The sequence below is a fragment of the Sorex araneus genome (assembly GCF_027595985.1).
Source record: "Sorex araneus isolate mSorAra2 chromosome X unlocalized genomic scaffold, mSorAra2.pri SUPER_X_unloc_9, whole genome shotgun sequence".
Classification (NCBI taxonomy): Eukaryota; Metazoa; Chordata; class Mammalia; order Eulipotyphla; family Soricidae; genus Sorex; species Sorex araneus.
In genome coordinates this window covers 67,688-91,223 of record NW_026570969.1, presented here as the reverse complement: position 1 = coordinate 91,223, position 23,536 = coordinate 67,688, and the positions used below count along the sequence as shown (strand labels likewise).

The 23,536-nt window shown below is 55.2% G+C and overlaps 1 protein-coding gene across 3 annotated transcripts; it reads right to left on the bottom strand.

Moving 5' to 3' along the window:
• Window positions 1–2,109: 2,109 nt before the first annotated feature.
• Window positions 2,110–23,420, bottom strand: LOC101541575 (arylsulfatase D). 3 transcript variants are annotated; one of them, XM_055123632.1, is made up of 10 exons: window positions 23,274–23,420; window positions 19,323–19,472; window positions 15,762–15,883; window positions 12,260–12,382; window positions 10,716–11,139; window positions 8,271–8,407; window positions 6,159–6,293; window positions 4,842–5,004; window positions 4,289–4,410; window positions 2,110–2,579 (listed from the first exon to the last, which is right to left on the bottom strand). In XM_055123632.1, the coding sequence occupies exons 1-10, from the start codon at window positions 23,411–23,413 to the stop codon at window positions 2,194–2,196; spliced, it is 1,902 nt and encodes a 633-aa protein (XP_054979607.1). In that variant the 5' UTR covers window positions 23,414–23,420; the 3' UTR covers window positions 2,110–2,193. The 3 variants fall into 3 exon arrangements, with proteins under 3 accessions (XP_054979607.1, XP_054979608.1, XP_054979609.1); XM_055123633.1 differs by lacking the exon at window positions 23,274–23,420 and adding an exon at window positions 22,399–22,951; XM_055123634.1 differs by lacking the exon at window positions 23,274–23,420 and having other exon boundaries at window positions 15,762–15,951; window positions 19,323–19,397.
• Window positions 23,421–23,536: the final 116 nt, after the last annotated feature.

Here is a 23,536-nt window from a genome sequence, read left to right as displayed (position 1 = left end):
ATGCCTTCTTCCTTGGGAACGTTTGCTTGCTGTATTGCTCTCCCGTGCGCCTTTGTTCGTTTTGAAACGTCTGAAAGCTGTTCCTGCCTTTGGGATTGTTTTTCTTTGGACCTGCTCCTGGGGCCTGCATGCCCGGAATGGCTGTATACATACACCCCTTGGCGGCAAGAATTCGGGGTCGGGCTCCGAGCTGCCAAGTCAGGACGCCTCGGCCCCAGCTAGCTGGAATAATAAACTCTCGAGTGTGGTTTGCGTTCCCGTTGGACTCTTTGTCTCTCTGAATCCCGAGGGGTGGTCTCCGGTCCTAACACTGCTCATCACTGCCCTAGGCTGTGCGTTGCAGCAAGTTGATTTTATTTGCAGACACCACACACACTTGGGGTCGCTCTTGGTGGCCCTCAGCCCCGGGTGGCTCCCCGGGTTCCAAACAACAGCCATCACCTCCTTTTCCGGGGCTCAAGGCAGATCTCAGCAGGGGCGTCCCCTTGATGCCAGTGGACGGACCCTGAGGTGGGTTTCTATGTCTGGTTAAAAACATCCCTTTTGCATGTGAACTTTGGGTTCTAAGAGTTATTGGGGGGACCATCATTTAGCAATTTATCTGTCCTCCCATCCATCATTTATCAATAATCTATCTTTCCATCCATCCCTAGTCTATCAATAATTTATCCTTCCATCTACCATATATAGATATATCGATCTTTCCATCCATCTATCATTTATCAATATATCTATTCTTCCATACAAAAACTCATCCATCATCTATGAATAATCTATCCTACCATCATCATTATCAATAATCTAGCCTTCCATCCACCCATCACCTATAAGTGTATCTATCCTTCCATCCATCCATCATCTATGAATAATCTATCCATCCAAGCACCATCTATCAATAATCTATCCTTCCATCTATCCATCACTGATAAATATATCCATCCTTCCATCCATCATCTATTAATAATCTATCCATCCATCCATCCATCCACCATTTATCAATAATCTATCCTTCATCTATCCACCACCAATCAATATATCTATCCTCCCATCTTCCATCACCTACAAATAATCTGCCCTTCCATCCATCATCCATAATCTATCCTTCCATCCAAATTCCCATCCATCACGTATCAATAATCATTCCTTCCATTCATCCATCATCTACCAATAATCTATCTTTCCCACCATCCACCATCTATCAATAATCTATCCTTCCATCCACCCATCACCGATCAATATATCTATCCTTTCATCCATCCATCATCTATTAATAATCTATCCATCCATCCATCCATCCATTTATCAATAATCTATCCTTCATCTATCCATCACCAATCTATCCTTCCATCCTTCCATCATATACAAATAATCTACCCTTCCATCCATCATCCTAATCTATCCTTCGTCCAAATTCCCATCCATCACGTATCAATAATCATTTCTTCCATTCATCCATCATCTACGAATAATCTATCTTTCCCGCCATCCACCATCTATCAATAATCTATCCTTCCATCCACCCATCACCGATCAATATATCTATCCTTCCATCCATCATCTATTAATAATCTATCCATCTATCTATCTATCATCTAACTATAATCGATCCACCCGTCCACCATCTAGCAATAATCTATCCTTCCATCTTTCCATCACCAATCAATGTATCTATCCTCCCATCCTTCCTTCATCTATCAATAATCTATCGTTCCATCCACCCATCCATCCATCCACCCATCCATCCATCCATCCACCCATCCATCCACCCATCCATCCATCCATCCATCCACCCATCCATCCATCCATTCATCCATCCATCCACCCACCCATCCACCCATCCATCCATCCATCCACCCACCCACCCATCCATCCACCCACCCATCCATCCATCCATCCATCTATCCATGCATGCATGCATCCATGCATCCACCCACCCATCCACCCATCCATCCATCCATCCACCCATCCATCCATCCACCATCTATCCATCCATCCATTCATCCATCCACCCACCCACCCATCCACCCATCCACCCATCCATCCATCCATCCATCCATCCATCCACCCACCCATCCATCCATCATCTATCGGTACATCTCTCCTCCCATACTCCAGCTGTCCACTGTCTCCTGCTGTCTGCGTGAGGCCATGCTCCGCCCTCCTTCCCCCCAGGGCCTCAGCAGGGCTGCCCTGCTAGGCGTGCAGGTGAGTGGACGGTCCCCTCCCGGGCTCCGTGTCCTCGTGGCAGGAGCAGAAGGGGAAGGTCCCACAGCAGGGCTGCAGCCAGGGCTTCCACACGATGTTGCTTAGAGAAAACTGGGGCGGCCCTGGGCTCACGGTCCTCCGGTGCTCGGCCAGGGCCCTGGCCAGCCGGTCCAGCACCGACAGGAAGCGGGGCTCTGTGGCTGCGGTCAGGGGCTTTGCCTCGGCCGGGTCGCTGACGAGCTCGAACAGCAGGGGTGGGCTGTGATGGCGGACGCCGTCCCCAGAGCAAGGGCACACCCCGCGGCCGTAGCAGGCGCCCGCCCCGTCCGGCTGGAACCGGGGGGTCACGTAGTGGACCTTCCACAGCTTTCCGCCTGCGGAGAAACGGTGGACGTGGGTCAGGGCAGGGACCAGGGTCCGGGAGACCAGCTGGACCCAGGGATGCAGCCGTCCACTTCTTCAAATGCGGGGCAGAGTGGGCAGGAAGGCCCCACCGTGTGTCTGACTGGGCAAGGTGGACGCTAGATGTGGTCAGGGCGGGGGGGTGTGGCCCTGAACTTTGGTAAATTGAGAGTTTGTTCCCCCGCCCACGTCCAATACTGACGAAGGGCTCGGAGCACTCCTGACACGCGACTGTCCACAGGAGCAAAGGGGGTGGACAAAATCGAGGCTCTGTTCCGCCCCCCACTCCAAGGATTGATTTGCAGTCACAGCGGTAACAGCCTCAAGGGGGGACACGGCCAGGAAGAGGGGCCGGTCCCAGCCCAGCCTCCGGGGGAGAGGAGGAGACTCGGCGGATGGGACAGGAGGAGAAGGGCAGAGAGGGGGGATAGGAGGGTGCAGAGGCCAGGGCTTCAGCATGAAGGAAGGGGGTGGCCAGTGTCCATCAACCCACTGGCCCATCCATCATCCATCCAACATCCATCCACCATCCATCCACCCACCCATCAATCCATCCATCCGTCCGTCCATCAATAATCCAACCATTCATCCAACCATCAATAATCCAACCATTGATCCACTGATCCATTGATCCATGCATCATCCATCCATCCATCAACACATCCATCTGCCTATTCATCCACACTCACCCATCTATCCGCCCAAACATTCATCCACCCACCCACCCACCCATCCATCCATCCATCCATCCACCCATCCATCCATCCACCCACCCATCCATCCATCCATGCATCCACCCATCCATCCATCCAGCCATCCACCCATCCATCCACCCATCCATCCATCCACCCATCCATCCATCCATCCATCCATCCATCCACCCATCCATCCATCCATCCATCCATCCATCCATCCATCCATCCATCCATCCATCCACCCACCCGCCCATCCATCCACAAATCTGTCCACCCACCCATCCACCCATCCACCCATCCATCCATCCAGCCATCCACCCATCCATCCATCCATCCATCCATCCATCCATCCATCCACCCACCCATCCATCCATCCATCCATCCATCCACCCATCCATCCACCCACCCACCCATCCATCCACCCACCCACCCGCCCATCCATCCATCCATCCATCCATCCATCCATCCATCCATCCATCCACCCACCCATCCACAAATCCGTCCACCCACCCATCCACCCATCCATCCATTCACCTATCCATCCACCCATCCATCCATCATCCATCCATCCACCCATCCACCCATCCATCCACCCACCCGCCCATCCATCCATCCATCCATCCATCCATCCATCCATCCATCCATCCATCCATCCATCCATCCACCCATCCACCCATCCATCCATCCATCCATCCATCCACCCACCCATCCACAAATCCATCCACCCACCCACCCACCCATCCATCCATCCATCCTTCCATCCATCCATCCATCCATCCATCCATCCATCCACCCATCCATCCATCCGTCCGTCCGTCCGTCCGTCCATCCATCCACCCATCCACCCACCACCCACCACCCATCACTGTGCCCCTCACCCATGGACCCGTCCATCACGCCCGTCCCGCCCACACGTGCCCCCCCCTCTCCATGATCCTGGCGCCCCTGATGCCCCGTCCCCCCGCCCCGGGGCCCGGGTCACTCACTGTCCTTGTCGTGCCAGCGGGCGGCGTGCAGGTGCTGCCCGCAGTAGTGGAACAGGAACTCGTGGGCCGAGTGTCTGTCGGCTCCCTGGAGCAGGGGCACCAGGCTCCGGCCGTCGATGACCCTGACACAGCAAGGGGCCGGTGGTCAGTGAGACGCAGCCCATGGGTGGGGGGCGGGGAGTTGGCCCTGTCCTGAGAAGGGGCCGGGATGCTGGGAACGTCGCCCCGGCTGCGGGCAGACGGACCCTGGCTCTGTGCTCAGGGCTGACTCCCGGCTCTGTGCTCAGGGTTCACTCCCGGCTCTGTGCTCAGGGCTGACTCCTGGCTCTGTGCTCAGGGCTGACTCCCGGCTCTGTGCTCAGGCTGACTCCTGGCTCTGTGCTCATGGTTCACTCCTCTGCTCTGTGCTCAGGGCTGACTCCTGGCTCAGTGCTCAGGGTTCACCCCTGACAGTGCTCGAGGGTCTGTGTGTGGTGCCAGCTACGGCACCAGGGCCAGCTGCGTGCCCGGCCCAGAGCCTGACCCCGTAACCGTGTCCCCCCCAGTGACCCACCTGTCCCGGGGCAGGTCCCCGCCGGCCAGCTGGACCAGGGTGGGCAGCAGGTCCATGAGGCTGGTGGGCGCGAACAGCACGCGGCCGGCGGGCAGTACCCCGGGCCAGCGGAAGATCCCGGGCACGCGGATGCCGCCCTCCCAGCCGGCCATGCCCTTCCCGCCTGCAAGACAAGAGCGTCGGGAGGGTCGGGCAGTGCGGCCCAGGGGCACCGTAAACCCGGGCCGGGGGGTGCGGGGGGGACAGTGCTCGCAGGAGGGAGGCTGGAGGCAAGTCCTGAGCTCGGCAAAGCACATGGGGCAAGACTGTCCCGGGGTTATTCTGGGATGAGCACAGTCGGTAATGCTCAGGGATGACTCCTGGGTTTGTGCTCAGGCTGACTCCTAGTTCTGTGCTCTGGGCTGACTCCCAGCTTTGTGCTCAGGGTTGACTCCCAGCTCGGTGCTCAAGGCTGACTCCCGGCTCTGTGCTCAGGGATGATTCCTAGCTCTGTGCTCAGGGCTGACTCCTGGCTCTGAGCTCGAGGATGACTCCTGGCTCAGTACTCAGGGCTGACTCCTGGTTCTTTGCTCAAGGCTGACTCCTGGTTTTGACCTCAGGCTGACTCCTAGTTCTGTGCTCAGGGCTGACTCCCAGCTCTGTGCTCAGGGCTCACTCCTGGCTCTGAGCTCAGGGCTGAGTGCTAATTTTGAGCTCCGGTTGACTCCTAGTTTTGTGCTCATGGCTGACTCCTGGCTCTGTGCTCAGGGCTGACTCCTGACTCTGAGCTCAGTGCTCCCTCCTGGCAAGGCTCCGGGGGTCCCATGGGGTCCAGGGCAGTGCATCTGGTTCAGCTGTGTGCAGGGAAACCTCTGCTCCTCCCTCTGACTCTCATCCATCTCATTTCTTTTTTCTCTCTCTGGGTTTGGGTCCCACCCGGCAGTGCTCAGGGGTCACTCAGGGCTCTGCACTCACAAATCTGTCCTGGCGGTGCTCGGGGGGACCCTCAGGGACGCCATGAGTCGAACCCGGGGTGGCCGTGTGCAAGGCCAATGCCCTCCCCGCTGACCTTTCTCTGCAGGCAGGCCTAGCTGCTCTCTGGGGCTGGGCCCTGAGCACTGGAGTGAGAGTCCAGCGGAGAGTGGACACAGGTTCCATCGTTCCTTCCCGCACCCTCCTCCCTCCTTCCTCCCAATCACGGGGCCAGTTCCTGGGAGCTGAGGGGCAGCTTGGCCGGTGTTTCTCGGCGCTCAGTGCTCCAGGGCCCCGCCCCGGGCACCCCTGGGGTCCACGCCACCGTCCCGCCCGCCCAGCCTGCCCGGAGGGCGCCCGCCTGACCTCGGTAGATGCCGTTCCAGCCGCCCAGCTGGCCGCCCTCGCCTCGCGCCTCCAGGTGACCGCCGTGGTCAGAGGTGAAGTAGACGAGGGTCGAGTTCCGCAGGCCAAGCTGGTCCACGGCCCGCAGGACCTCGCCTGGGCACGGGGCAGAGACCAGGGGCACAGCGATAGGAACTCAGAGACACGGAGACACACACACGCAGACACACACACACAGACACACACACAGACACACACACACACTCACACACACACAGACACACACACAGACACACAGACACAGACACACACTCACACACACTCACACACACACACACACATTGACACACACATACACACCCTTCAGCTAAGTCACCGCCACGGGGTCGAACAGGAAGTGAAGGGGTCCAAGGTCAGAGTCTAAGGGCTGAACACCCCCCTCCCTCCCTCCCTCCCTCCCTTCCTTCCTTCCTTCCTTCTTCCTTCCTTCCTTCCTTCTCTCCCTCCCTCCCCCTCCCTCCCTCCCTCCCTCCCTCCCTCCCTTCCTTCCTGCCTTCCTTTCTTCATCCTTTCTTCCTTTCTTCCTTCCATCTTTCTTCCTTCCTTCCCTCACTACTTCCTTCCTTCCTTGCTTCATCCTTCCTTCCTCCTTCCTTCCCCTTCCTTCCCTCTTTCCTTCTTTCCTTCCTTCCCCTTCCTTCCTTCCCTCCCTCCTTCTTTCTTCCTTCTTTCCTTTCTTCCTTCCCTCCTTCCCTCCTACTCCCTTCCTCCCTTCCTTACTTCCTTTCTTCCTTTCTTCCTTCCTTCCTTTCTCCCTCCCTCCCTTTCTTTCTCCCTTTCTTCCTCACTCCCTTCCTTCCTCCCTCCCTTCCTTAAATCTCTTCCTCTGCCTCCCTCCTTCCTTCCTTTCTTTCCTTCCTCCCTTCCTCCTTCTTTCCTTTCTCTCCTCTCTCTTCCTTCCTTCCTTCCTTCGTTCATTCCTTCCTTCTTCCTTCTTTCCTTCCTTTGTTCCTTCCTTCTTCCTTCTTTCCTTCCTTCCTTTCTTCCTTCCCTCCATCCTTCCTCCCCCTTCCTTCACTCCCTCCCTCCCTTCCTTCCTTCGTTCCTTCCTTCCTTAATTCCTCCCTTCCTTCCTCCCTTTCTTCCTTCCTTCCTTCCTTAATTCTTCCCTTCCTTCCTTCCTCCCTTTCTTCCTTTCATCTCTTCCTCCCCCTCCCTCCTTCCTTCCTTCCCTTCCTTCTTCCCTTCCTCCTTCTTTCCCTTCTCTCCCCTCTCTTCTTTCTTTCCTACCTACCTTCCCTTCCTTCCCTCCCTCCTTCCCTTCACTCTGAGTGGAAGGCAAATACCCTCCCAGCTGCCGCCTCACTCCAGCCCTGCAAAGATATTTCCGGTGCTACATACAAACGTATGTAAAGATTCTACATGCAGTGATACATGCAAACATATCTGTAGATTTTGGTGCCTTCGTGCAACGCTATAAACAAATACCTTTAAATACTCAAGAACATGGGGCCGGAGCGATGGCACAGCGGGGAGGGCGTTGGCCTGGCACGCGGCCGACCCGGGTTCGATTCCCGGCATCCCATAGGGTCCCCCGAGCACCGCCAGGAGTGACTCCTGAGTCATGAGCCAGGAGGAACCCCTGAGCATCGCCGGGTGGGACCCAAAAAGAAAATTAATTAATTAATCAATCAATCAATCAATTAATTAATTAAATATTCTACCACAGTGATATGCACCCACATAAACATGCAACGTCATTTCTGGTGCATATAGATCTACTAACATATGTGTAGATTCGGGTGCATACATGCAATGCTACAAACAAAGCATTGCCTGTAGCACTGTGGTCCCGTGGTTCATGGATGTGCTCGAGCGGGCGCCAGTCACGTCTCCACGGTGAGACTCGTCGTGACTGTGTTTGGCATCTCGAAGACGCCACGGGGAGCTTGCCAGGCTCTGCCGTGCGGGCGGGAGACTCTCGGGAGCTTGCCGGGCTCTCCAAGAGGGACGGAAGAATCGAACCCGGGTCGGCCACGTGCAAGCTCTACCCACTGTGCTCTGGCTCCAGCCCGAACGCCTGTAACATGCCCCCGAGACATGCACCCCCATAACCATGGAGTCGGGACGCACCCACGAGCCAGTCCATCTCCTCCACGTTGTCTCCGTACAGGCCGTGCCGGCTCCTTCCCCGGAAGGCGGGCGTGGTGGGCAGGGGGATATGCACGTGCAGCAGGGACAGGAAGAGCAGGAACGGACGCCGTTGGTTCCTGAAACGGGACACCGAGACTCAGAGCTGCCGGGACACGGTGTTCCCCGGACACACGGACCAGGGAGGACGAGAAAGAACTGCTTACTCGGGCGGGGGGGGGTGACGCTTTCTGGACGTGAGGTCTAGATTCCGAACCCCGATGGCCCCTCACGCGCCCAGCGTAAGTCTCCATAGCTTTGCTGTCTGTGCTGGCTGGCGCCACGCCTAGTTCTGCAGGGGTGACTTGTGGGTAAACTGAGGGGGGGGCATGGGCAGCAAAATGTGTAAGCAGTGACCCACCGGCTCCAGCACCAGCAGAAAGGAGACGAGGAAATTGCCTGGTTTCTGAAAATCATAGCATTTGGGTTTCACGGAACTGCAATTGGAATAGGCGTCACCGACCTTCTCAAACATCTGAACCCATGCAGTGGCCTCTTGAACCAAAGGCACTAGCTCTCGTTCTTTGGCCCATGCATTTTTCCCGCTGACCCAGTTGGCTAGATTTTTTTTTTTTTCTTCAGTTATGACACCGGGTTCTGGGGACCAGCGCTTTGGGGGACCCAAATCCTCCCACCTCGAACGCAAGAAAATAATTTCCTAGCAAAAGAATTTTTTACATTTATCAATATAAACATTGCTATAATACACTTAAAATACTAAAATTTTACGAAATATTAAACTATAAAACATTTTATAATTTCTAAAATAAAACATTTTATTTCTCAGCAAAAATGGATTTGCATTTGTAAACTATTTTCATAAAATGTTCTATTAAAGTTACTTGTATTTAAATAAAAGTCATCATCATCATCATCCCACTGATTGTCAATTTTCTCGAGCTTACTTTATATACTATATTATATTTAAATATTGAATACAATATGCACTATTATAAAATAGAAGATGTTTTATAAGATATTAAAATATAAACACCTGTATTGTGTGTGCATATTTATAAACAGGTGTTTCTTCCAAATATATAGTTTTGGAAGAGATATCTGCTTTGTGGCGTGTTCATGCCCAATTCAATCAGCTTAATCAATGGCTGAACTAATAATGGTATTCCTACATTAACAAAATAATAATAAATTTTCAAAGTAAATTAAAAAATAAGAAATTTTGCTCGAGCGGGCGCCAGTCACGTCTCCATGATGAGAGTTGTGATGACTGTGTTTGGCATCTCGGAGACGCCACGGGGAGCTTGCCAGGCTCTGCCGTGCGGGCGGGAGACTCTCGGGAGCTTGCCGGGCTCTCTGAGAGGGACGGAGGAATCGAACCCGGGTCGGTCGCATGCAAGGGGAACGCCCTCCATGCTGTGCTATCGCTTTAGGAAAAATAAAAACCCAAATATATATTGTCAATCTTGGTGCCTAAAATCAACATTTTTTTTCTTTTCTTTTTGGGTCCCACCCGGCGATGCTCAGGGGTCCCTCCTGGCTCTGCACTCAGGAATCACCCCTGGCGGTGCTTGCGAACCTGGGTCGGCCACGTACCAGGCAAACGCCCTACCTGCTGTGCTATCACTCCAGCTCCCAAAGTCTATCTTTTTCTTTCTCTATCTCTCTCTCTCTTCCTTCCTTCCTTCCTTCCTTCCTTCCTTCCTTCCTTCCTTCCTTCCTTCCTTCCTTCCTTCCTTCCTTCCTTCCTTCCTTCCTTTCTCTTTCTCTCTTTCTCTCTCTTTCCTTCTTTCTTTCTCTCTCTCTCTTTCCTTCTTTATTTCTCTTTCTCCCTTCCTTCCTTCCTTCCTTCCTTCCTTCTTTCCTTCCTTTCTCTTTCTCTTTCTCTCTCTTTCTCTTTCCTTCTTTCTTTCTCTTTCTCTCTCTTTCCTTCTTTATTTCTCTCTTTCTCCCTTCCTTCCTTCCTTCCTTCCTTCCTTCCTTCCTTCCTTCCTTCCTTCCTTCCTTCCTTCCTTCCTTCCTTCCTTCCTTCCTTTCCTTTTTGGGTCACACCCAGTGATGCTCAGGGGTTACTCCTGGCTCTGCACTCAGGAATGACTCCTGGCGGTGCTCGGGGGACCCTATGGGATGTTGGGAATCGAACCCGGGTCAGCCGCGTGCCAGGCCAATGCCCTCCCCACTGTGCTCTCACTCCAGCCCCTAAAACCAACATTCAAATCACCTGGGGCTCAGGACTTGCCCACGTCCACCCCAAAGAACATCCCCCTACGTACAGCCAGCGTGTTCCCTGAGTGCAGAGCCAAGGGTCAGTCCTGAGCACTGCCGAAGGAGCACCACCCCGAGCCAAGAAAGAGAATCCGAGCGTGGACAGAGCCAAGAAGCCGCAGAGAGGGCCGTGTGCAGGGCAGGGCAGGGCGGGGCCCGGGGCACCTGTCCAGGAAGGAGACGGCCTCCTGCAGCATGCGGCCGGCCGCTGCCCCCAGGTCCATCGGCTGCTCCGTGACGCGGTGCTCCCGCATGACGATGCAGTTCCAGCGTCGCACGAACCCGAAACTCGAATACCAGGACGCGAAGAAGAGCAGCCCCAGGCCGGCGGCGGCGGCCACCAGCGTCCAGGGCACGGGCAGCAGCCCCAGGGCCCTGCCGGCCGCCAGGGACAGCACGGCCAGGGCCAGCGCCTGCGTGCAGAGCCACAGCTGGGCGCGGAGCCTGGCGTCCACCTCGGGGGGCCGCGCGGGGTGGCAGTCGTTGACCAGCGTGAAGGGCATGCCGTAGAAGTAGTCGAACCCGTGCCGCAGTGGGTGGTGGCAGTGATCACCCCGCCGGGCACAGTTCAGCCCCTGGTGCCATTTGCCTGCAGAACGACACAAGTGGACACGGTGCCGGGGGTCAGCCGCCGGCCGGGCGCGGAGGGACGGGGAGGGGGCGGGTCTGTGAAAAATGGTGGCGAGTCACTTGGGTTCGAGGGATTGCACGGTGCCGTGTGTCGGGTGTGTGACGTTCCAGTGCCCGTCCTCTGCCCAGTGTCCACGGCCCTCCTCGGTCCACAGCCCCGGCTTCCCTGCTGACCCCCTACCGCCGGCCCAGCCTGCCCCTAGGACAGACACTTTATTTGGAAGCGCACAGGGGTCACTCCTGGCTCTGCACTCAGGAATGACTCCTGGAGGTGCTCAGGGGACACTATGGGATGCTGGGAATCGAACCCAGGTCAGCCGCGTGCAAGGCAAATGCCCTCCCCACTGTACTATCGCTCCAGATCCCCCTATTATTATTATTATTATTATTGGACTAATAGATAGGCTGGAGCGATAGCATAGCCGTAGGATGTTCCCCTTTCACGCGGCCGACCTGAGTTCGATTCCTCTGCCCCTCTCGATAATCAACGGGATGATGAGGAGGACTTTTATTTAAATACAATTAAATTTAATAGGACGTTTTATTGAAATAGTTTTCAAATGCAAATCCAAATGGCAAAAGCCGTCACAATAAGTCTCTCCATGAGAGACGTGACTGGTGCCCGTTTGAGCAAATGGATGAGCAACGGGATGACAGTGACACTGATTATTATTATTATTATTATTACTATTATACTAATTGGGAGCGATAGCACAGAGGTTGGGCGTTCGCCTTTCACGCAGCTGACCCGAGTTCAATTTCTCCGCCCCTCTCGGAGAGCCCGGCAAGCTACCGAGAGTATCGAGCCTGCACGGCAGAGCCTGGCAAACTCCCCGTGGCGTATTGGATATGCCAAAAACAGTAACAATAAGTCTCACAATGAGAGACATGACTGGCGCCCGCTCGAGCCAATCGATGAGCAACGGGACGACAGTGCCAGCGATTGGACTAATAATCGTCCTGATAGCACGTGGCTGACCGGGGCTTAGGCAGGGGCCCCGTCTGCCGCGAGCAATTAATTTCTCTTGTAGGAGCCTCACACCCGCTCTCCCCCCCACTCCCCAGTGCCATGGACCTACCGATGAGCCCCGTGGCATAGCCTTGGTCCTGCAGGAGTCTGGCAAACGTGGTCTCGTTTGGCGGGAGGCCCCCGGAGCCCGCGTTCCACTGCAGCGCGCGGTACCCGTTGCTGGCGTCCATGCCTGTGGGCGCAGCGGAAGGGAGAGGGGGTGGCTGGGCACGGCGGGCAGAGACGCGTCCGAGCTCACGCAGGGCAGAATCTGGGTGTCGGGAGACTCCTAGACACTGGTCTGTGCTCCCGATGCTTCTATCCAACCTGCAATCCGTCCCCTCGTCTTCCGCTCGGGCGACACCCACCCATCTACTCTCCGTCCGTCCCTTCCTGCGTGTCTCCATCCGCCCATCACCCATCTGTCGTCTAAGCTAGCTTTCCTTCATCCCTCCTAACCCTCACCCACGCAACCAACAGGTGTGTGCCTCTAACCTACCACCCTCCGTGCAAAGACCTTTCTATTCATCCCGTCTGTATTTATCCACCCTGGGGGCTGGAGCCATAGTCCAGCGGGGAGGGTGTTGGCTTGGCACGCAGCCGACCCGGGTTCGATTCCCAGCATCCCGTAGGGTCCCCCGAGCACTGCCAGGAGTCATTCCTGAGTGCAGAGCCAGGAGGAACCCCTGAGCATCGCTGGGTGGGACCCAAAAAGCAATCTATATATTTATATATTTATTTATCCACCCAACTATCATCAATCTGGTCCACCGCCCACCCATCCACTTGAAGATCTATCCGCCTTGCATCTATTTATTCTATCCATCATCCAACCTAACATACATCCACCCATCCACTGATCACCTATCTATTCCTTTCATCTATCATCATCATCCACCTAAACATTCAGGCGTCAAACCCATTATCCATCTATCAATCTAGTCTATCGTCCCTCCGTAAAATTTAGCCTAATCCCAGCCATCCACCCAACCGAATAGTTATATATCCATTCATCCAACCTTACATCCATATCCACCCACCCACACACCCATCCATCCATCCATCCATCCATCCATCCATCCATCCATCCATCCATCCATCCACCCATGAACTCATCCATCCATCCATCCATCCACCCACCCACTCACCCATCCATCCACCCATCCATCCATCCATCCACCCACCCACTCACCCATCCATCCATCCATCCATCCATCCATCCATCCATCCATCCATCCATCCATCAACTCATCCATCCATCCATCCATCCATCCATCTACCCATCTATCACTACATCCTTATAACCATGTACCCATCCACCCATCCACCCATCCATCCATCCACCCACCCACTCACCCATCCATCCATCCATCCATCCATCCATCCATCCATCCATCCACCCATCCATCCATCCATCCATCCATCCATCCATCCATCCATCCACCCACCCACCCATCCATCCATCCATCCATCCATCCACCCACTCACCCATCCATCCATCCATCCATCCATCCATCCATCCATCCATCCATCCATCCATCCATCCATCCATCCATCCATCCATCTACCCATCCCACCACCCAAACATTCATCTGTCCAGTCTATTATCGATCCATTTTGTTACCCATCCATCCAACGCAGCACCAACCGATAAAATCAGGCCCATCTATCCATCCAACTTCATATCACTGGAGTGATAGCATAGCGGGGAGGGCATTTGCCTTGCATGCGGCTGACCTGGGTTCAATCCCCGGCATCCCCTATGGTCCCTCAAGCACCGCCAGGAGTAATTCCTGAGTGCAGAGTTAGGAGTATCCCCTGAGCATCGCTGGGTGTGACCCAAAAAGCAAATCAAATAAAATAAAACTCCATATCCATTTACCTTTCCACCCATTCATTTACCTACTCAGTATCTCCTGCAACTACCCAATCATCCATCTAATTAATCTATCACCCATCCGTCCAAACTATGCTGTATCCATCAATCCATCATCTCCTCATTATCCATTCATTTAATCCATACCCCTATCTATTCAATCAACCATCAGCCATCCCTCTTTCCAATCTATCATCTCCCCATCACAAAACCTACCATCTTCCACCTACTCATTAATTCATCCAGTCATCTATCCATCATCTACCCATTCCTTCACGCATCTATCTTTCCACCTGTGGGTCTATTTATCTTATAATCCCTGCGTCATCTATGACATATCAACCAACCTTCTACCTGGCATCTACCTACTCTGTTATCGATCTTTCTATCACTTATCTGGTCTTTTATTCATCATCTTTCTAACGATATTGTTTTCTCTAGTCCCTTTTGTATCATTATGAGTCATTCCATCATTTATCTGTCTATTCATCCACTATTACTTTCCATATGCTCATTAATTCATCCATTTCTCTACCCATTCTTCCACGCATCTATTTTTTTTTCATTTTGGGTCACACCTGGCAATGCACAGGGGTTACTCCTGGCTCTGCACTCAGGAATTACCCCTGGCGGTGCTCAGGGGACCATATGGGATGCTGGGAATCGAACCCGGGTCGGCCATGTGCAAGGCCAACACCCTCCCCACTGTGCTATCAATCAATCTTCTACCGATATCTATTATCTATCTTGCTATCACTTATCTAATCTTCCATCCATCATCTTTCTTTCTTTTTTCTTTTTGCTTTTTGGGTCACACCCAGTGATGCACAGGGGTTACTCCTGGCTCTGCACTCAGGAATTACCCCTGGCGGTGCTCAGGGGACCCTATGGGATGCTGGGAATCGAACCCGGGTCGCCCGCCTGGAAGGCAAACGCCCTCCCCGCCATGCTATCTCTCCAGCCCCTCTATCATCTTTCTAGCGATATTGCTTTCTCCAGTCCCTTTGGTATCATTTATGAGTCATTCCATCCTGTATCTCTCTGGTCCTCCATCCGTCCACCCATGCATCCATCCGTGCGTCCATGAATAGGTGTGTGTCTGCCTCTCTCTGTATGTCTATCTCTCAACCTATCCACGCAACCTATACCCATTCAGATTACACACACACACACACACACACACACACACACACACACATCTATTCATCTCTGTGGGGAGGGTTATTTTCTCTGGAGGATGTCTGTGGTCACCACCTTCATCTTCCATCTGGAGTCTGAGCCTTCCGCCTCCCTCAGGGAATGAATCTTCTGCCACACTCCCCCTCCTTCCCCATCGTGCTTCCTTTGATGCCTCCTACCAAGCTAGTTCTGTCCTCAAGGGAAGCCCTGACACAGTCCAGGACTTCAGACGCAGTACAGGTGCTGGGTTCTCATTCCAGCTCCATACATACTTCCAGGGCCCACAGCAAGCCAAGATTTCCTATCCCACCCACGTGCATACAGAAACCCAGAAACCAAGCCCTTGAACCCATCAACGGCCATTGGGAATCCCAATTATCATCTTTTTTTTTCCCTCTCCAAGACAGTGCTCCTTACGAAATTGCTCCTTCGCTTTCCAGAGAGGTCCTGATTCTGCCATGTCCCCGCCCCGGGATGAAGGGCATGCCAAGCCTGCCACTTTGCGGGTGACACTCACCGGATCGGAACGAGTGTCTCCCCGTGAGGAAGGCGGCTCGACTCGGCGTACACAGCGGGGTGGCCGCCAGGTGCTGGGTCAGCCTCACGCCCTGTTTGGCCAGCTGGTCAATGTTGGGCGTCCTGCGTAGAAACACAGGAAGGTCACCGTGGAGTCGGGACGGGACCTCCATCCGCTTAGGGAGAGCCTGCTGTTGACGTGTTGTGAGACAGACAGACAGACAGACAGACAGACAGACAGACAGACAGATAAGACACACAGGAAGTGAACAGAGCTACACAACATAGGTAGCCCTGTAGCACTGTCGTCCCGTTGTTCATCAATTTGCTCGAGCGGGCGCCCGTCACGTCTCCACGGTGAGAGTTGTTGTGACTGTGTTTGGCATCTCGAAGACGCCACGGGGAGCTTGCCAGGCTCTGCCGTGCAGGCGGGAGACTCTCGGGAGCTTGCCGGGCTCTCCGAGAGGGGCGGAGGAATTGAACCCGGGTCAGCCGCGTGCAAGGCAAACGCCCTCCCCACTGTGCTATGGCTCCGGTTCGTGTCTGTGTGTACATGGAGATATCTATTTGTGTCTCTGTCTGGGTTTCTTTGTGTGCACGTGTATGTACGTGCCTGTGCTGTGTGTCTCTCTCTGTGTGCCTGTCTAGGTATGTATGTATGTCTTTGTAACTGTCTTGTGTGTGCACGTGTGTGCATGCATGTTTCTGTCTTTGTGTGTACATGTATTGATCCGTGTTTATATCTCTGTGTATTTGTATGTCTGTGAGTACGCATGTGTGTGGTGCATGTGCTTGATGTGTATATGTATCTGTGAAAGGAAAACTGTCACTGTCACTGTCGTCCCGTGGTTCATCGATTTGCTCGAGCGGGCATGTCTCCACGGTGAGACTTGTTGTGACTGTGTTTGGCATCTCGAAGACGCCACGGGGAGCTTGCCAGGCTCTCTGAGAGGGTCGGAGGAGTGGAACCTGGGTCGGCCGCGTGCAAGGCAAACACCCTCCCCGCTGTGCAATATCACTCCAGCCCAATGACCCCCAAACGAACCAAAAAAAGCAACCAATCAGCAAGAGAGCAGAGGGTGTGGTTTCTGACCATAACAGCATTTTGATTTCTTGTGCTTGCAAGGAAAATAAGAGTCCCAGATTTCCGTGAGCACCTGAACCCACACAGTGTGACCCCCAGAAATCAAAGGCACTAGCCCTCAGCGGGGGACACCAACTGGTTGTGGTTCCGAAGTTACAAGGCAGAGCTGATAAAACGGAAGAGGCCAGTTTTGGAAATGAGTGTTACCCTCCGTCCCTCCCTCCCTGCTCCCTCCCTCCATCCGTCCACCCACACATCTGTCCCATCAGTCTTCGTTCATTCTGTCCCCCTGGTCCTCTGTCCCTCTCCCATCGATTATCCCCTTTCATCCATCCGTTATTCATTCTCTCTCCATCCATACCCCTGTCCGCCCACCTACCATCTTTCCATTACCCACCCACGCTCTAACCTTTTCTGGGGGGGGTGTCTTTGGCCCCACCTGGCTGTGCTCAGGGCAGACTCCAGGCTTTACACTCAGAGCTCACTCCTGGTGGGCTTGGGGGTCCACCTGGGATGTCGGGGGTCAAACCTGGGCTGGTGCCATGCAAGGCAAGCGCCCTTGGTATGCCCAGCCTTGATCTAATCTCTTACCCATCCATCCTTTCTCTCCATCAATTGAAAACACTTACGGAATCATTGCCCTCACTGAATGGATATTCAAACAGGGGGAAATGTGACCCCTTTACATACAATTTTTTATTTCTTTTTTTCCCCCCTTTTTTGAGTCACACCCGGTGATGCACAGGAGTTTCTCCTGGCTCTGCACTCAGGAATGACCCAAAGTGGTGCTCAGGGGACCCTATGGGATGCTGGGAATCGAATCCGGGTCGGCCACATGCATGGCAAATGCCCTGCCCACTGTGCTATCGCTCCAGCCCCTACAATTTTTAATTTTTTTTGCTTTTTGGGCCACACCCGGTGATGCACAGGGGTCACTCCTGGCTCTGCACTCAGGAATTACCCCTGGCTGTGCTCAGGGGACCCTATGGGATGCTGGGAATCGAACCTAGGTCGGCCACGTGCAAGGCAAACGCCCTCCCCACTTTGCTATCGCTCCAGCCCCCCCCTACAATTTTTTATTTGTTTTGCCTTTGGGTCACACTTGTGTGGGGGTGACTCCTGACTCTGCATCAGGGCTCACTCCATGCAGTGCAGCGGGGACCAAATGGGAATGTCGGGGATGGAACCCAGGTCGGCTGCGGGCAAAACAAGTGCCCTCACCTGCTGTGTATATTATAGTTCTGGCCAAGAATTTTAAAATCGGAGAGAGGGGCTGGAGCGATAGCACAGCGGGGAGGGCGTTTGCCTTGCATGCGGCCGACCCGGGTTCGATTCCCAGCAACCCATAGGGTCCTCTGAGCACCGCCAGGGGTCATTCCTGAGTGCATGAGCCAGGAGGGACCCCTGTGCATTGCCGGGTGGGACCCAAAAAGCATCAAATAAAATAAAATAAGATAAAATAGGAGCGATAGCACAGTGGGTAGGGCGTTTGCCTTGCACGCAGCCAACCCGGGTTCTATTCTTCCGACCCTCTCGGAGAGCCCGGCAAGCTCCCGAGAGTCTCCCGCCCGCCCGGCAGAGCCTGGCAAGTTCCCTGTGGTGTATTCGAGACGCCAAACACAGTCACGACAAGTCTCACCATGGAGACGTGACTGGTGCCCGCTCGAGCCAATCAATGAGCAACGGGATGACAGTAACAGTGATAGCTGAGGAGCCCTGAATGGTAGCAATTCCACTCCAGATATCAGAGAGAAGCAGAGGGCAGGCCTGAGATTTTTTCCAAGACCCCTGCTCATTCTGGGAAGGTCCTCAGAGCAGCTGAGGGTCTATTTACAGAACTCTGCTCTCTGTCTGGGGCCCCCCGTGGGTCTGGCTTTGAGCCCAAAGCAGGGGGTGTTGCAGTAAGGTTTGGTCAGGCGGCCTAAGGCACTGAGATATGCACGGGAAAGAAATAATTTGCGGAGGAAAGAAATAATTTACGGAGGAAAGAAATAATTTACGGAGGAAAGAAATAATTTACGGAGGATCACAAAGTATCTCTGGTGTTCTGCCCCTGGGCGTCCTGCTCAGCCCCTTTTAGTAACTAGCCTGATGTTCCAACCAATGATATTCAGCCACGTAGGCAGAATATGCAAATTAACTCAGTCAATGGAAACAGTATCAAAGTCAGTTACAGGACAGGAAACAGAATCAGTTACAGTAACAGTAACAGAGAAACAATGTTTACAGCCAAGCCTAGCGGGGCCTGAGATTGGGAGATGTTGTATGCCAACACGCCGGAGAGTCGCACCCCTTTTGCTTCTGGCTTTTGGGGGTGCCACCTCCCCCCACCCCCTGCTGTGCTCAGAGTTCCCTTCTGGCTCTGAGGGAGAGAAATAACAGCCGTTCCCGCAAGCCGGGGCCTTGCTGGAGGCTAGGAGCGTCCCCTAGGGAGTCTGAAATTCATCAGTAACCAAGTGTTCCCTCACGCGAAGGTACCTCAGGGTCCGGTTTCCATAGCAACCCAGGTCCCCGATGCCCAGATCGTCGGCCATAATCAGCAGAAAGTTCGGCTTCGGGGCACTGGCTGCCCGGGCGGGGGATGTCGTCAGAAGGACACAGAGCAGGGGCAGAACCCAGGGAGAGACCCTGCGGAGGGGAAAACACAAATTAAAAAAAAAATACATTCTAAAAAGGCAGAAATCGGGGCTGGAGCGATAGCACAGCGGGGAGGGCGTTGGCCTTGCATGCGGCCGACCTGGGTTCGATTCCCAGCATCCCATAGGGTCCCCTGAGCACCGCCAGGAGTCATTCCTGAGTGCAGAGCCAGGAGGAAGCCCTGAGGCCAAGCCAGGTTCGATTCCCAGCATCCCATAGGGCCCTCCTGAGCACCGCCAGGAGTCATTCCTGAGTGCAGAGCCAGGAGGAAGCCCTGAGCATCGCCGGGTGGGACCCAAAAAGCAAAAAAAAAAAAAACCAAAAAAAAATAATAATTATGATTGCCCAGACTAAGAGGGTCCAGCTTTCTGACCCTGCTGTATCCACAGCTGACCTAGAAAATTCAGCGTCCACTGGAGGTTATTTTTATTTATTTATTTATTTATTTTTGCTTGTGTTTGCAGGAGTCTGCCTTCGTTGGATTTCTGGCATGGAACTGGGGGCGACGTCGCATGGACTCTTACGCCAGGATTTCTTTCAGTGCTCCTGGAGTCCCAGCAGGACGGTGCGCGCCCCCTGCGCCATCTGGCCTCTGCGCACACGTTGGCTGCGTGACACGAGGCGCAAAGTACCACGGATTCCGCTAAGAAAACGCGGCAGTCACGACTCCCAAAGCCCTTCAGAGGCCTACGGAGGGGGGGCCTGCGGGGTCAGCGGGCAGCTGGGTGGCACGAAGGCACCCTCTGGGCTGCTCGTAAAAGGGCCGAGGCGCGCGCGCGCCGTGCGTAAAGGGGGCAAGGCGCGCCCGAGGGGGCGCTCTCCGTGTCTCCACATGCCAAGGCCCCTGTTCTTGCTTCACTGCCTGCGGGGAGAGGTGGGAGAGCGGGGCCGGGGGTCTCACAGCCCCCATCAACCTGCGCGCGCTCCTAGACTTCCAGTCCTGTAAGTATGGGGTGGCCGCGCGGCCTGGTGCCCGGTGGCAGAGCCCCAGAGACCACGGAGGGGGGATGCGATTGGCTTGGAGAGTGAGGGGCCTTTCCTTGAAGGACACGCAGCCCCCTTGGACGGCCTCGGCGAGACCGTGGGGGGAGGTGATTTTCGTCTCTCATTCCTGTTTTGCTTTGGGAAGACACAGGGCCGAGACCTGACTCTGCGCTCAGGAGTCACTGCTGGCGGGGCTTGGGGGGCTCTCTGGGATGTCCGAGATCGAACCCACGTTGACCGAGTGCAAGGCGAGGGCCGAGAGGACAGGCCTTTCGCTCTGGCCCTGGCTGGGTCCTGGGTCCTGGTGTTCCTTTGTCCAGTTGATGGGGACCTGGGGGCATCCGAGGTTTCGGTTATAGGGGGTCTCAGACCCGTGGACAGTGAGGGAGGGTGGTCGCTGCCATAGATAGGAGGTCCAGGATGGGGCTGGAACAATAGCACAGCGGGGAGGGTGTTTGCCTTGCACTCAGCCAACCGGAGTTCGATTCCCAGCATCCCATAGGGTCCCCCGAGCACTGCCAGGAGTCATTCCTGAGTGCAGAGCCAGGAGGAACCCCTGAGCATCGCCGGGTGGGACCCAAAAAGGAAAAAAATAGAAAAGGAGAAAGAAGGAAAGAAAGAAGGAAAGAAAAGGAAGGAAGGAAGGAAGAAAGAAAGAAAGGAAGAAAGAAAGAAAGAAAGAAAGAAAGAAAGAAAGAAAGAAAGAAAGAAAGAAAGAAAGAAAGAAAGAAAGGAAGAAGAGCGAAGGAAGAAGGGAGAAAAAGAAAAGAAACACAGAAGGGAAGAAAAAAGAAAAGAGAAAGAAGGAAGGAAAGAGAAAAAGAAAGAAAAGAGGAAAAGAAGGGAAGGAAAGAAAGAAGCAAAGAGGGAAGGAAGGAGGGCAAGAAACAAAAGAAGAGGGGCCAAAGCAATAGTACATGGGGCTGACCCGGGTTCGATTCCCAGCACCCCATAGGGTCCCCCGAGCACCGCTAGGAGTAATTCCTGAGAGCCCGGAGTAACCCCTGATCATCGCCGGGTGGGACCCAAAAAACAAAACAAAACAAAAAATAAACTAAACTAATGAGGAGGTCCGGGGATCTGCTTTAGACGGATGCCCGTGAGTGCCTTTCAGGGACTGGGGCAGAGGCGCAGAACAAGGGGTGACTTGTGGACTGGAGAGGGGGGAGGGGGTGGGCTGGGAGCTGCCCAGGGTGAGACGGGGCGGCGGGAGGCGGCCCGAGCAGGCGCCAGAGCCCTGGAGCGCAGGAGAGGGGAGACGGGGAGGAGAGGGGAGGCGCGCAGAGCTGTGGGGCCCGGCAGGCTCTGCAGAGCGCAGGGCCGGGTCCCGCAGGAGGCCTGGACTCGGCAGGGAGGGGACAGGGGGGCGGAGAGAGGAGGGGAGGAGGGGACAGGGCACGGGAGGAGGCGGAGAGGAGGGCAGGGGACAGAGCTTGGCGTAGGACAGCGGAGAGGCAGGGCCTTGGCAGGCTGGAGCGGGGACGCAGCGCTGGGGGCGGGCTGGGCGGGAGGGGGAGGGCGGGCAGGGCCTCCGGCGGGTGAAGGGAGGGGCCTCAGCCCTGGGCGCGGGGAGGGGAGTGGCCAGCGCTTCGCATGCGCCTGCCCAGTGGCGAGGCCCAGGCGGGGCCCAGGCGGGGCGCGCCTGGACGGTCCCTTCCTTCCTCCCCGCCCAGACCGTTTTCGAGTTTCCTGTTTCCCACCCGCTGCCCCGTACCCCGTGTTAGGGGGGGGTTCCCCTCGCGCGCCCCCCTCTCCCTCCGCACTGTCCAGCCTCAGCTCGCTTTGTATTGGGACCCTGGGCCCACGCGCGCGCTTTGGGGACTCCGGGGCGCGCCCTCTCCCCCCGTGGGCACCCCACCCCCCCTTTTCCAGCCAGCCCTGGCCCCCCGCAGCGCCCCGATGGGGTCCTGGGGGGTGGGGGTGTCCCACGCACCTGGCGGCGGGGCCCGAACGTCCCCGGCAGGCTGCAGGTGCCATGGCCACGCGCACGCCCGCGCGCGCCGAGAGCTGGACCTTGTCCCCCAGGCCGCGGCGTCCCCGCCCACCACCGGGCCGCGCCCGGCCGGACGGAGAGGTGCCCAGGGCCCCCCTGGCTCCTGCCTCTTTAAGCCTCTTACACCCCGGGAATGAGGGAAAAACTGGTTTTCCGAGCTGGGTGTGCAAGGGCTCGGGGCGGGCGCGACGTGATTCAGCATCTGCGGGTCCGGGTCCCCTGGGGCAGGCCCGCGGGGACCCGGACTCCGTCTCAGCGGGTATTTGGGAGCGACCAGCAAACCAGATACGTGTTCAGATCAGAGGATGGCAAACGGATGCTCCCAAGAGCCTCAGAATGTTGGGGGGGAGGGGTGAGGGGCTGGAGAGATAAGGACAGCGGGGAAGGCCCTGCACGTGGCCAAGCCAGGGTGGGTCCTGGGCACTTCCTAAGGTCCCCTGAGCACCGCCAGGAGTGATTCCTGTTTGTTTTTCATTTCTATTTTCCTGCTTTTTTTTTTTTTTTTTTTTTTTTGCTTTTTGGGTCCCACCCGGCGATGCACAGGGGTTTACTCCTGGCTCTGCACTCAGGAATGACTCCTGGCGGTGCTCGGGGGACCCTATGGTATGCTGGGATTTGAACCCGGGTCGGCCGCGTGCAAGGCAAACGCCCTCCCCGCTGTGCTATCACTCCAGCCCCCATTTTCCTGCTTTTTATTCTTCCACCCCTCTCAGAGAGCCCGGCAAGCTCCCGAGAGTGTCCCGCCCGCATGGCAGAGCCTGGCAAGCTCCCCGTGGCGTCTCCGAGATGCCAAACACAGTCACGACAAGTCTCACCGTGGAGACGTGACTGGCGCCCGCTCGAGCCCATCGATGAGCACCGGGACGAGAGTGACAACGTTGATTTGCCAAAAGGAAAGTCTTAAGAACTCGCTGAGTTTGGTGCTGGGGTCCTTGTTGAAAGAAACCCAGTGCATGGGCAGATACTCGGACCCCCGCTAGCTGGACCAATAAACGTGGCTGTGTGGTTTGCATGATCCGCTCTGTTCTCGGTCCTTGAGGGTGGTCGACTTCGGACTCAAACAATCGGAGCCACCAAG

What these genes read in the sequence shown, in the direction of transcription:
- LOC101541575 (XM_055123632.1), bottom strand. Translation starts at nt 23,413, where the DNA reads ATGCACTGGGTTTCTTTCAACAAGGACCCCAGCACCAAACTCAGCGAG. An exon ending in TATGGAAACCGGACCCTGAG is followed by an intron (nt 15,884 to 19,322) that starts GTACCTTCGCGT and finishes GTTTCTACGCAG; the next exon opens with GACGCCCAACATTGACCAGC. An exon ending in GAGACACTCGTTCCGATCCG is followed by an intron (nt 12,383 to 15,761) that starts GTGAGTGTCACC and finishes CTGCGCCCACAG; the next exon opens with GCATGGACGCCAGCAACGGG.